We start from the raw sequence: 12,794 nt of genomic DNA, 5'->3' as shown, positions 1-12,794 counted from the left end.
CAGCAGTTTTGAAACTGCAATCTTTTTTTTTCGTACGGGAAGTGTACCAAAGAACATTTTTAATTTAATGTATGGACATTAATGGGTTCAAATGGATTTTGCAACAATATATGCATGATGTAATGGATTGAATTAAATATGCATGAATCATATATAGCCTCATCATCTCTCAGCTCCATATACATCTGTCCCGACATCTCTATGGTCCAACACACCAGATATGGTCCTTTCATCATGCCAGGGCGTGACTACAATGACTGTCAGGAACTGTGAACCAATCCGCGTTCAATTTACTGCACACTGTAACCAATCAACGTTCCCGACCTTTTCGGAAGTTGTATGCGCAGATAATCATACGAGCGCTCACAAACCAACGGGAGAAGCGAAGGCCGGTTTATTTCAGTATTATTATTACCTAGCTAGTAATTCATAAAAATATACAGATTTTATACAATTTCTACATGGATATGGCGGAGAAGGTAACGAAAACTGCAGGTAAACTCATTGGGTAACGTTATGTAGCTAGCTACAAGCTATACAATGCTGAAATCATGTGTCAAGTGTTTCATCAGACCGGTGTGGCTAGTTAGCTTGCATACTTTTTAAAATTATTTTATTTAGCCTTTATTTAACTAGGTTAAGTCGGTTAAGAACCAATTATTATTTTCCAATGACGGCCTAACCCCCGGACAAACCCTCCCATATCCCGGACGACGCTGGGCCAAGTGTGCGCCGCCCTATGCGACTCCCAATCATGGCCGGTTGTGATACAGCCCGGGAATCGAATCAGGGTCTGTAGTGACGCCTCTAGCACTGAGATGCAGAGCCTTAGGTGCCTGCGCCACCGGGAACCCACCGGTAGCACAACCGTGTTTTGACTGTCTAGCTAGCTAAAACAAGCTAGTTAAACATCCTACGCGTTTGTTTGAGTGCCCTTTTCACTTCTGTCATACCTGTCTGTACCTAGCTGAGGTTCTCAACTCCACAATATGTAAATACAGTGCATTCGGAAACTATTCAGACGCCTAGACTTTTCCCACATGTTGTTACGTTACAGCCTTATTCTAAAGTTGATTAAATAGACCCCCCCCCCCCCCCCCCCCCCTTATCAATATATACACAATACCGCATAATAACAAAGCGAAAACAGGGTTTTAGAAGTTTATGTACATCTCTGGAGAGACCAGAATATAGCTGTGCAGCGACGCTCCCCATCCAACAGAGCTTGAGAGGATCTGCAGGGAAGAATGGGAGAAACTCCCCAAATACAGGTGTGCCAAGCTTGTAGCGTCATACCCAAGAAGACTGGAGGCTGTATGTAATCGCTGCCAAAGGTGCTTCAATAAAGTACTGAGTAAAGGGTCTGAATACTTATGTAAATCTGATATTTCAGTTTTTTTTAAATATATTTTAATAAATGTGCAAACATTTTCTAAAAAAAACAACTGTTTTTTCCTTGTCAATATGGGGTATTGTGATGTCATTCTGGGGTATTGTGATATCATTCTGGGGTATTGTGATGTCATTCTGGGGTATTGTGATATCATTCTGGGGTATTGTGATGTCATTCTGGGGTATTGTGATGTCATTCTGGGGTATTGTGATGTCATTCTGGGGTATTGTGATGTCATTCTGGGGTATTGTGATATCATTCTGGGGTATTGTGATGTCATTCTGGGGTATTGTGTGTTGATTGAGGAGGGAATACAATTGAATCTATTTTAGAATAGGGCTGTAACGTAACAAAATGTGGAAAAGGTCCAGGGGTCTGAATACTTTGCCAATGCACCACTGTAGCTCCAACCTTTGAGTGGGTGAAATAGGCTTTCACTTTTTTTCCAGGTGAACTGTATGTGTCTGACAAAGAGGGGAATGATCAGGATGGTGATGGAACAGAACAGAAGCCTTTCAAGACCGCGTTGAGGGTAAGAGGAATCAGCGTTGTCTCTTTTGTTTTGAATTATTTACACCATTCAACAGAATTGATATGTCTACGTGCTGTAACAACAGCTATGTGATTTCACAGGCATTGACATTTGCTGGAAAAGAACCATTCCCAACCATCTATGTGGACTCTCAGAAGGAAGGAGAGGTACATAGTTACAACAAGCAACCCTCCCCCCCAAAATAATAATCATCAAAACACAAACCCAGCAAAATGTGAAGATGTTTTCCTTTGGTTTCTCTCTCTCTCACTCTCACACTCACTCACTCACTGATTTTGTTTCTCCTATTCATCCAGCGTTGGGCAGTGATCTCCAAGACACAGAGGAAAAATGTGAAAAAGTTATTTGCTAGAGAGCAGATGAAGAGCGACTCCAAAGACAAAAAGGAGGTACGTTGGGGAGGTGGAAAAAGGGAAGTGTGGCACCCTATCCCCCATATAATGCACTGCCTCTGGTCAAAAGTAGTGCACTAGGTAGGGAATAGGGTGCACCATGTAGGGAATAGGATGCACAATTATAATTATACACACTATTGTCTTCAGCCATAAACTGTATACTCACAGGTAGCAGTAGTGTATGTAAGCGGCAATTTATGTAAATCGTTTTTTCAACTTTGATTTGAAGGCAGAGGATTCTGAGAGACGAGAGAAGAACCTGGACGGAGCTAAGAAAGTCACCATTGAGAATGACTCTAGCCTTCCAGAGCCCAAAACGGTCAGATCCACTATATTCTCTTTAGTCAGCATCCTGTCAGAAACTCCTCATCTTTGGAAATAAAGAGTATAATTTTTGTCTTCCGTTATGTTTAAATATTGAAATTGAATCAACACTTTCCCAAAAGGTTAAAATCTATCAGCTGGAGCCTCTCCGGGGGGAGAGGGTGAAGGTGTTTGGTTGGGTGCACCGAATGAGAAAACAAGGTGAGGATTGTAGAAAGACAAAGTCCACTATGAAGGAAGATAGCGGTAGTTTTAGCGCTAGCTTAGCGCAAAGACTGGAAGTCTCTGGGTACAGCTAGCTACCCACCAAAAAATGCAACACTGTGTACATAATGTTATGAACATAAATACTGTGTGATTCAAAACTTGTAAAAGTAGCACTTAATTAAAAAAAGAAAATCTTTAATCTAAGTTATGATATTTTAGCATCGAAATCACAGCGCATCTTGGGTATTCTCCATAGCAACCTTGCTTACTTTTGTTGCACACTGGTCAGAACCAGTTGTGAGTTCGGTGTTCGTCTCAAGCAACACAAGTTACCTTCACTGATGAGTTTTAACAGTTTTATTTTAAAATTTTAATTAATTAATTAACATTTTTTTAAATATTCTTTAAGAGTTTTATACAGTGGTTTTCTCAGTTTCTCAGTCTCAATATAACACATTCTGGCAGCTGCATTTCAGTGGAGGCTCCTCAGAGGAGGAAGGGGAGGACTTATCATTTTGTAAAAAAACAACATTTTTATATAAAAATTACTATACTAAAAATGATCCTTTTTATACTAAATATTTTCACATCACCAAATAATGGATTAAAACACACTGTTTTTCAATTTAAGTTCACAGTAGTCTCATCAGCACTTTGTAGGGTAGCACCATGGTGTAGCCGGAGGACAGCTAGCTTCCTCTGTGTACATTGACTTAAATACAAAACCTAGGAGGTTCATGGTTCTCACTTCCTTCCATAGACTTACGCAGTAACTATGACAACTTCCGGAGGACCACCTCCAACCTATCGGAGCTCTTGCATCATTAACTGACATGTTGTCCACCCAATCAAAGGATCAGAGAATGAATGTAGTACTGAAAGCATAAGCTACAGCTAGCACTGCAGTGCATAAAATGTGGTGAGTAGTTTTTTTTCTTTCCCAACCCCTTTTTATTGAGTGATATCCAATTGGTAGTTAGTCTTGTCCCAACTCTTGTACGGACTCGGGAGAGGCGAAGGTCGAGAGCCATGGGTTCCACGACCCTGCCAAGCCGCACTGCTTCTTGACACACTGCTTGCTTAACCCGGAAGCCAACCGCACCAATGTGTCGGAGGAAACACCATACAACTGGTGTCTGAAGTCAGCGTGCATGCGCCCGGCCCGCCACAAGGAGTTGCTAGAGCGCAATGGGACAAGAATATCCCGGCCGGCCAGACCCTGGGCCAATTGTTCGCTGTCTCATGGGTCTCCCGGTTGCGGCCGGCTGCAACACAACCCGGGATCGGGCTAGTAATGCCTCTAGCACTGCGATGCAGTGCCTTAGACCGCTGGGCCACTCGCGAGGTCACGTGGAATTTGACTCGTGGCGGTAATACGGTCACAGCAACAGCTCTAACGTTGACACGATCAGTCCAATCAAAGCTACTGTAGATCTAACGTGAATTTACATAATATTATCTGTGTCCAATGACCTTTGAGCCTTCTTGGATGGGCACTTCTAATGTAACTATGGCAGCACCCAAGGGGCGTGATTTTTTTTTTTTTTAGCTCTCCCCTTAGATTTTGCGGTGACGTAGTGTCCCCTTGAGTGACAGAACACTGAGCCAATCACGGCGCAACTAGAGAACATTACAACCTCCTACGCTCTGTATTTTTCCCTGGCTTCCCCACCACCACGGAAAGCACTGAGTTAGGATGAAACACCTGCATTTTAAAGCTCAAGAAAGGAACCTTGTTTGTATGCGGCTTTTTTTAACTGAATTTATATATATTTTTTTTACATTGTTTGCAAACTGATGTGACACGTATTAATGTCGAAATAACATGCAAAACAGGCAACAAAATGTTAAATTTTTGATATTTATTTTTTTAGCTAAACACAGAGATGCAAACCAGTTACCTTTTGGCGAAATTCGCCGTTTTGAATCCAAAATAGTTAAAGTACTTGATTCGTTTTTTGGGGGGTTCTAATATCCGCGTTTGGGTCACTAATGACTGTAAGCGAACCAGTGATACATGTTTGAAGCAATTATGTCTGCAGCCAGTCATTCACCTAACAGAATGCAGCACGTGACTGAAGAGACAACCAACTTGCTAGTGTGGGAGAAATTAGGTACATATATGGATAAATATACTGTCCTATATAAAAGAGGGATGCATTTGCCATTCTGGTAAGGTACATTGTCTATTGTATAGGACAGGAAGCCAGAGTGGGGCCATGGGAGAGGGCAATACCTAGGGCAGCTGGACATACAAAGATCAGAGGTTATCTAAGGACGGGGGGTTCAGCCAAAGGACCAATTGATGGATTACAGACATCAATCACATCACAGGAGACAAGTCTGTTTGATCTTAGACAACCATATGAAGAGAAGGCGACCAGAACAGCTAGGCACCCTAAAGCTAAAGGAGATGAAAGACACCAAAAGGGACACATGGAGTTAATTACAGGGTATGAACACAGGCCACAGGAAAGGGGAATGTATAGTATTTTTAGTATAGCTGAGCATGCTAAAAACAGAAGAGACACATAGTCTGCTGACCCTAGATAACACACAAACAGGAGAACGCATTAAGCTGAGTGAAGGGTCAAAGCAAGGGTCTTGTCACCATTAGGATCTAATGGAAAGCAGATGGGGGCGTTATTGGGCTGAACAAGCAGGAAGCACGGATTGGGATGTAACTTAATTTGCATATGGGAGGGACTTATATGGTAGGTGTATAACTCAGAGCGAGGGCTCTGAAAAAGTGTGTGTGTTCCGCGGACCGCTCCGGCTTATGATACTGTTGTATTAAAAGTCTATATTGATTTTCACAAAGTTCTTGGTTGTGTCATATTTGAACCGATTTGCCACTACACTAGTTACAGCATCAGCGCGCGTTCTGGAAGTCAGCGGAGAGTGGAAAGGCAGTTTTGATTTGGTGATGAAGCCTACTTCATGAGCTGTAACCGAAAAACGGGCATTTATAAAGTTTGAGTTGAGGGAGTAAGCGTGGTGGAACAAGAATTGTTAGCAATGTTAAGTACTGTTATCTTGCTACAGTAGCTGGATCTAGTTATCCGTTAGCTAGCCAGATAAATGTTGAGCAACATTATCTAACTTAGCTGATGAAATAATTGAGTTTATGGTGTGGAAATTAGCTGGCTAACAAAGTTAGTCAGACCGCTAGCTAGCTAACGCTACAACATCAGATGAGGTGAAGTTATCTCGAGGAACCAATTAGCTACAGTGGTTCGTCCTTTAAAAGTTGCAGCGTACTGCGGCACAGCTTGAATGGTGCCGCAGAATTCTATGGCACGTTATTTAAGTGCCAACCACTGGTACCATCAATGCTAGTTTAACCACCAGAGGGCATCTTTGAGAGGCATTTGATACCATTGCATGGCTGTGCTAGAGAATTTAAAACCTTTTTTTGTAAGAACATAGTATATGGGACTGATTTGAAGGAATTTTGCTTAATTAATTAGATTAATATTATGGTGTATCTATTCAAAGGAAAAAGGAAAAACCCTTTGGGTTCCCATTAGGATGCAACGGAAAATATGTCGCTGTACAACCAACATGACATTCAGGAGTAGGCTACCGTACTTGGCTATTTAGCTAAAGAATCCCTGTGTTGTTCGGGGCACGCGGGAGACCGGGGTTCAATTCCCTGACGGGGAGGAAGGAGTAGACTGTCCTTGTAAATAAGAATTTGTTCTTAACTGACTTGCTTAGGTAAATAAAGGTTACACTAAGAGCATAACATGTCTACACCCTAATTGTGTAATTGTAGTCTAACCAATACCCAAACTGAAATTCAGTCAAAATAAAAACATCTCATTGATTCATCAGTGCAGAACAAAACGTTGTAGGCTGTAGCTTCAAATCCTATTGCTTCTAACTTCAATACGCTCTTTAAATAAATAAGACCTACACCACGTTTAACAGCACTAGTGAGACTCGTCGCCTACGGATTAAACTGAAATTGCAACCAATCACGGCCGGTTGTGATACAGCCAACCTAACTAAGAAATACATTTGAGGATATAATTCTCCCCCTATCCTCCTTCTAGGCAAGTCTATTGTCCAGCCACCTGCTAATAGCCATAATGGCGCTGTACAACGTGACCATGTGTGTTTGAAAGAGTATTTTCCTGTAAGCAACAATTTGTTTACCTTCATTAGACAACTTTGTTCAAATATTTCTGTAAATCAACATTGCCATTTTGAAAGTATTTTTTTATCAATATGCTATTAACGAAAGCATAAAGATGCCATTATTAGTTACATTATTTTAGTTTGAACGTGCAGACTGGCACTAAGAACAGCAGGAACTTTTCCCTAGTCAGCTCCATTATTAGTTTAATGCCCCTTAAAGTGTTGCTCTGTGCTACCCAGTGTGGCGGGCTGGGGGTCCACATCCTCCTCCTCCCTTCCCCACGGCCAGTTGTTATAAAGGCTGTCGTGGTAACAAGCGTTCTATTATAAAGGCTGTCGTGGTAACAAGCGTTCTATTATAAAGGCTGTCGTGGTAACCAGCGTTCTATTATAAAGGCTGTCGTGGTAACAAGTGTTCTGTTGTTATAAAGGCTGTCGTGGTATCAAGTGTTCTATTATAAAGGCTGTCGTGGTAACAAGCGTTCTATTATAAAGGCTGTCGTGGTAACAAGCGTTCTATTATAAAGGCTGTCGCGGTAACAAGCGTTCTGTTATAAAGGCTGTCGTGGCTAACTGCAATATTAGTGTATTTTTAAAAAGAAATTCTACGAGTTTGGTTCACATCAACCACTTTTTATTTTACACACAGAGACTGATTATGTAGATCATATTCTTGGTTGTTTTAATTAGTTCACAGTTAAAACTTGCATTTCAAGAAGGGATCCAGACTAAAAATCACTAGAAATTAACATTTTAAAGCTGATTTTAAAAAATAAATAAATATATATATATATATCACTAGCAGGGATTTTTTTTGCATGTTTCAGTGCAGATGTAACTTTTCCACTTTTCAAACCAAGATGTTTTCCCGTCAAGCATCCGGACAACCTTTTCCACCCTTTTTTTGTTATATCTGAAAGGTGTTGCCGGTATCGAAGCCTAAACTTTTATTTCCACGAGCCAACCTGGTCATGGTTGCAGGAAAGTTCTGCCTGCGGCTTATTATGAAATTAACTGTAATGCCGAGGCGTTATTGACACTACGCTCTTACGCTCTTGGTGATTCTAGACGGCGGCCGTTACTAGTATCTACCTGGCAGTTGTGCACTTTTTTGGCAGTTGTGCACTTTTTTGGCAGTTGTGCACTTTTTTTGGCAGTTGTGCACTTTTTTGGCAGTTGTGCACTTTTTTGGCAGTTGTGCACTTTTTTTGGCAGTTGTGCACTTTTTTGGCAGTTGTGCACTTTTTGGCAGTTGTGCACTTTTTTTTGGCAGTTGTGCACTTTTTTGGCAGTTGTGCACTTTTTTGGCAGTTGTGCACTTTTTTTGGCAGTTGTGCACTTTTTTTGGCATGTCACTTCGTCCATCTCACATGCACTGTTTTTCTAACCACAGCTGGATGTATCCATACATAATACTGTGGGAATAAATATCACTGAATTCTGAAAATATTGGAATTAAGAAGGCTAATGCAATTGAAAGCATCAAATGTGTTTCTTACTGAAACTACCAAAGTCCTTCAATTGTTATCAACTATTCAAAGCATTAGCCTAGCTGTGTGGAGTCGCTATTTCAGCACCGTTTCGCACGGTTTTGAGACAAACGTGGGGGATTTTTCTTTTCACAGAATCTCTGTTTGGATATTTAGTTAGGCTACAATTAGCCTGTGGAAATGTTAGCTAAGTTGCTCATGATCATCTTGTCTAGGTGGGTCATTGCTTATCACTGATCAGAACAGTTTGTCAGCATGTTATGTAGCTTAACGAGTGGATTATTTAGCTCGTCAGTCGCAGTCAGCTAGTAGCCTAGGTTTACTACCTATCAACGGCCTGTGACTTGTCTGATAATCAATCAACGTGATATTTTGTTTCACTGAGTCTCTGTTTTTAGGCTATATTTAGCTAATTCTCTGGCTGGGCAAATTTAAGTGGAGGTGGTATAGCTCATCTATTCATTTGGTCATCTACCACTGATCAGAAACATTTAGCATGCTACAATGTAGCCTAAATGCTACATGCTGTAATGTAGCCTAAATGCCACATGCTGTAATGTAGCCTAAATGCCACATGCTGTAATGTAGCCTAAATGCCACATGCTGTAATGTAGCCTAAATGCCACATGCTACAATGTAGCCTAAATGCCACATGCTGTAATGTAGCCTAAATGCCACATGCTGTAATGTAGCCTAAATGCCACATGCTGTAATGTAGCCTAAATGCCACATGCTGTAATGTAGCCTAAATGCCACATGCTGTAATGTAGCCTAAATGCCACATGCTGTAATGTAGCCTAAATGCCACATGCTGTAATGTAGCCTAAATGCTACATTGCTGTAATGTAGCCTAAATGCTACATGCTGTAATGTAGCCTAAATGCTACATGCTGTAATGTAGCCTAAATGCTACATGCTGTAATGTAGCCTAAATGCCACATGCTGTAATGTAGCCTAAATGCTACATGCTGTAATGTAGCCTAAATCAAGTCTAGGTCTATTATTTTGCTCGTGTGGCGGCAACTCTAAAACGAAGCAGAGTGAGGGTAGGAACCTGGATCAAAAAAGCATGGGCTTGGGCTCTGTTTCAAAATATCACTTTTATATGGTTGGGAAAAATATTATTGGTATTTTTCTTATATACATACTATAAAATGTGTGTTGACTGTGATCTGGGTAGCCTACTTACTGTTAAGTGTGTCTCGTTAGTTGTTTTGTTCAACTCATACCTGTCGTTTTATCCTATTTTAATTAACGTGCAACTTTTAACAGGTTTTGAACCACACGGTGTTCATATTCATAACATTCTGTATGTGATGATTCAACTTTGAAGTTTTGTTTCCTGGGTCACGGAAGCCTTTTTTTGGTGGGTGGTGACCCTGACTTCTAACCAACATCATCTAGGGTTCCTATTTCCTTTGTATGATGCACTACAGACCATTTTATATTTTAGGCCATTTTATATTTTAGGCCATTTTATATTTTAGGCCATTTTTATATTTTATATATTTATTTTTGTTTTAAAAAATTAGGGGTTAGATCAGCTTAAATAGTGCAGATAGATTGTAGCTTCCATCAATCTAATTGTTTGCATCACTTCCAATTTCCCATATATATATATATATATATATATATATATATATTTTTTTTTGTAAATATATTTTTGAGGTCTTTGCATGAATGAATGAGAGAGGCTCATAGCGTGTTTGCTATTCTCTTGCTAGGAAAGAACCTGCTGTTCATCGTGCTGAGAGATGGAACTGGTTTCTTGCAGTGTGTTCTCAACGATAAATTGGTATTTTAAAAAAATGGCTCTCTTTTAAAACACTTGTTACCAAAACTCTTTTAAAACTTAAAAAAAAATGACGACAAAATTAATGATATACATTTTTTTATGGCCCCACTTGTTCATTTTTTTCATTTGTAATCTCCTTTTGGCCCTTTGTCACCGTTATAGTGTCAGTGCTACAATGCCTTGGTGCTGTCCACGGAAAGCACAGTGGCTCTGTATGGGACAGTGCAAGAAGTACCTAAAGGAAAACAGGTAAACATTCCTCAAATTTAATATCCATTATTGTTTCAAGTTTAGCATACACATATATATATATATATATGGTCAAGTTTCCCAGACCCAGATTAAGCCTAACCTTTTTTTTGTTGTTGTCCATGACTAGGCTTAAGCTGTGTCCCGGGGGGTGGGGGGGGGGGGGGGGTCGGTCCCAATTAGTATTACATTTTTTATAATAACGGTATTATGACTGGCCTGTCTTCTCTTCTCCTCCTCCACGAGGCTCCTGGAGGTCATGAGCTGACCTGTGACTTCTGGGAGCTGGTGGGTCTGGCGCCGGCTGGAGGAGCTGACAACCTGCTGAATGAGGAGTCTGATGTGGACGTTCAGCTCAACAACAGACACATGATGATCCGTGGGGAGAACGTGTCCAAGATCCTCCGGGTCCGTTCCACTGTCACACAGTGCTTCAGGGATCACTTCTTCAACCGCGGATACCATGAGGTACAGTCAAAACTAGTACCCATCCACACAGACACAACAGGATGGATATTCCATTTAACATGTGGGTACATCACAATCATTCCATGTTTCTGATCTCTTTTAATAGTATAAATATATACTGTAATGTCCATCACCTGCTGTCGTAGGGTTCCTATTGCTATTGTTGATGTTAAAGATTAGGTCTGAATTGTGAATAATTCTATGTTGTCATCCTTGTGCATGTTTACACATCTTTGTGACTTATTTAAAACGTCTTAAGGATCTCTACAGATCGGTGTCCCACCCTCGGGTTGAGCTAACGTGCGCTAATGTGATTAGCATGACGTTGTAAGTAACAAGAACATTTCCCAGGACGTAGACATATCTGATATGGGCAAAAAAGCTTAAAATCTTGTTAATCTAACTGCACTCTCCAATTTACAGTAGCTATTACAGTGAAAACATACCATGATATTGTTTGAGAATATTATCACAATTATCTACTTGAAAATGTATAGATTGACCAATTAGGCAGACTTGATACAACATGTTGAACAGAAATACAATGGTTCATTGGATCAGTCTAAAACTTTGAACATACTGCTGCCATCTAGTGGCCAAAACCTAAATTGAGCCTTGTGTCCTAAGTCAGATAATGGCCTTTCTCTTACATTTCAAAGATGATGGTACAAAAAATTACAAAAATAAAAAAAAAACATGTATGTTTTTTTTTCTTTGTATTGTCTTCTACCAGATCTAATGTGTTATATTCTCCTACATTAATTTCACATTCCCACAAACTTCAGTGTGTTTCCTTTCACATGGTACCAAGAATATGCATATCCTTGCTTCAGGTCCTGGGCTACAGGGAAGTTACATTTGGGAATGTCATTTTAGGCGGGAAAAAAAAAAGGGTCCGATCCTTAAGAGGTTTTTATATCTCTATATATTAAGAGGTTTAAATCCTTTTGCTCGTTGGAGAGGATAGGTCATCCGCAAATTTACCGTTCAAAAGTTTGGAGTCACTTATAACATGTCCTTGTTTTTGAAAGAAAAGCATTTTTTTTTTTTTTGTCCATTTAAAATAGCATCAAATTGATCAGAAATACAGTGTAGACATTGTTAATGTTGTAAATGACTATTGTAACTATTGTTTTAATGGAATATCTACATAGGTGTACAGAGGCCCATTATCAGCAACCATCACTCCTGTGTTCCAATGGTACGTTGTGTTAGCTAATCTAGGTTTATCATTTTTAAAGGCTAATTGATCATTAGAAAACCTGTTTGCAATTATGTTAGCACAGCTGAAAACTGTTGTACTCATTAAAGAAGCAATAAAACTGGCCTTCTTTAGACTAGTTGAGTATCTGGAGCATCAGCATTTGTGGGTTTGATTACAGGCTCAAAATGGCCAGAAACAAAGACATTTTCTGAAACTCGTCAGTCTATTCTTGTTCTGAGAAAGGAAGGCTATTCCATGTGAGAAATTGCCAAGAAACTGAAGATCTTTTACAACGCTGTGTACCACTCCCTTCACAGAACAGCGCAAACTGTCTCTAACCAGAATAGAAAGAGGAGTGGGAGGCCCCAGTGCACAACTGAGCAAGAGGACAAGTACATTAGTGTCTAGTTTGAGAAACAGACGCCTCAAGTGCTCAACTGGCAGCTTCATTAAATAGTACCCACAAAACACCAGTCACAACATCAACAGTGAAGAGGCGACTCCGGGATGCTGGCCTTCTAGGCAGAGTTCCTCTGTCCAGTCACAACGTCAACAGTGAAGAGGCGACTCCGG

General features: G+C 40.3%; 1 protein-coding gene across 1 annotated transcript in view; it reads left to right on the top strand.

Annotated features, from left to right (window-relative positions):
* Window positions 1–321: 321 nt before the first annotated feature.
* Window positions 322–12,794, top strand: part of LOC110536774 (asparagine--tRNA ligase, cytoplasmic) — a 22,999-nt gene continuing 10,526 nt past the window's right edge. The window contains exons 1-9 of the mRNA XM_036936720.1: window positions 322–495; window positions 1,843–1,925; window positions 2,027–2,092; window positions 2,243–2,335; window positions 2,571–2,660; window positions 2,788–2,866; window positions 10,230–10,300; window positions 10,463–10,549; window positions 10,796–11,017. Of these exons, the coding sequence (XP_036792615.1) occupies window positions 462–495; window positions 1,843–1,925; window positions 2,027–2,092; window positions 2,243–2,335; window positions 2,571–2,660; window positions 2,788–2,866; window positions 10,230–10,300; window positions 10,463–10,549; window positions 10,796–11,017 (825 nt within the window). The 5' untranslated portion in view covers window positions 322–461. The remainder of the gene's footprint in view (window positions 496–1,842; window positions 1,926–2,026; window positions 2,093–2,242; window positions 2,336–2,570; window positions 2,661–2,787; window positions 2,867–10,229; window positions 10,301–10,462; window positions 10,550–10,795; window positions 11,018–12,794) is intronic.

This window comes from Oncorhynchus mykiss, chromosome 12, assembly GCF_013265735.2.
Source record: "Oncorhynchus mykiss isolate Arlee chromosome 12, USDA_OmykA_1.1, whole genome shotgun sequence".
Taxonomy (NCBI): domain Eukaryota; kingdom Metazoa; phylum Chordata; class Actinopteri; order Salmoniformes; family Salmonidae; genus Oncorhynchus; species Oncorhynchus mykiss.
This window is presented reverse-complemented; position numbering and strand designations above follow the sequence as displayed.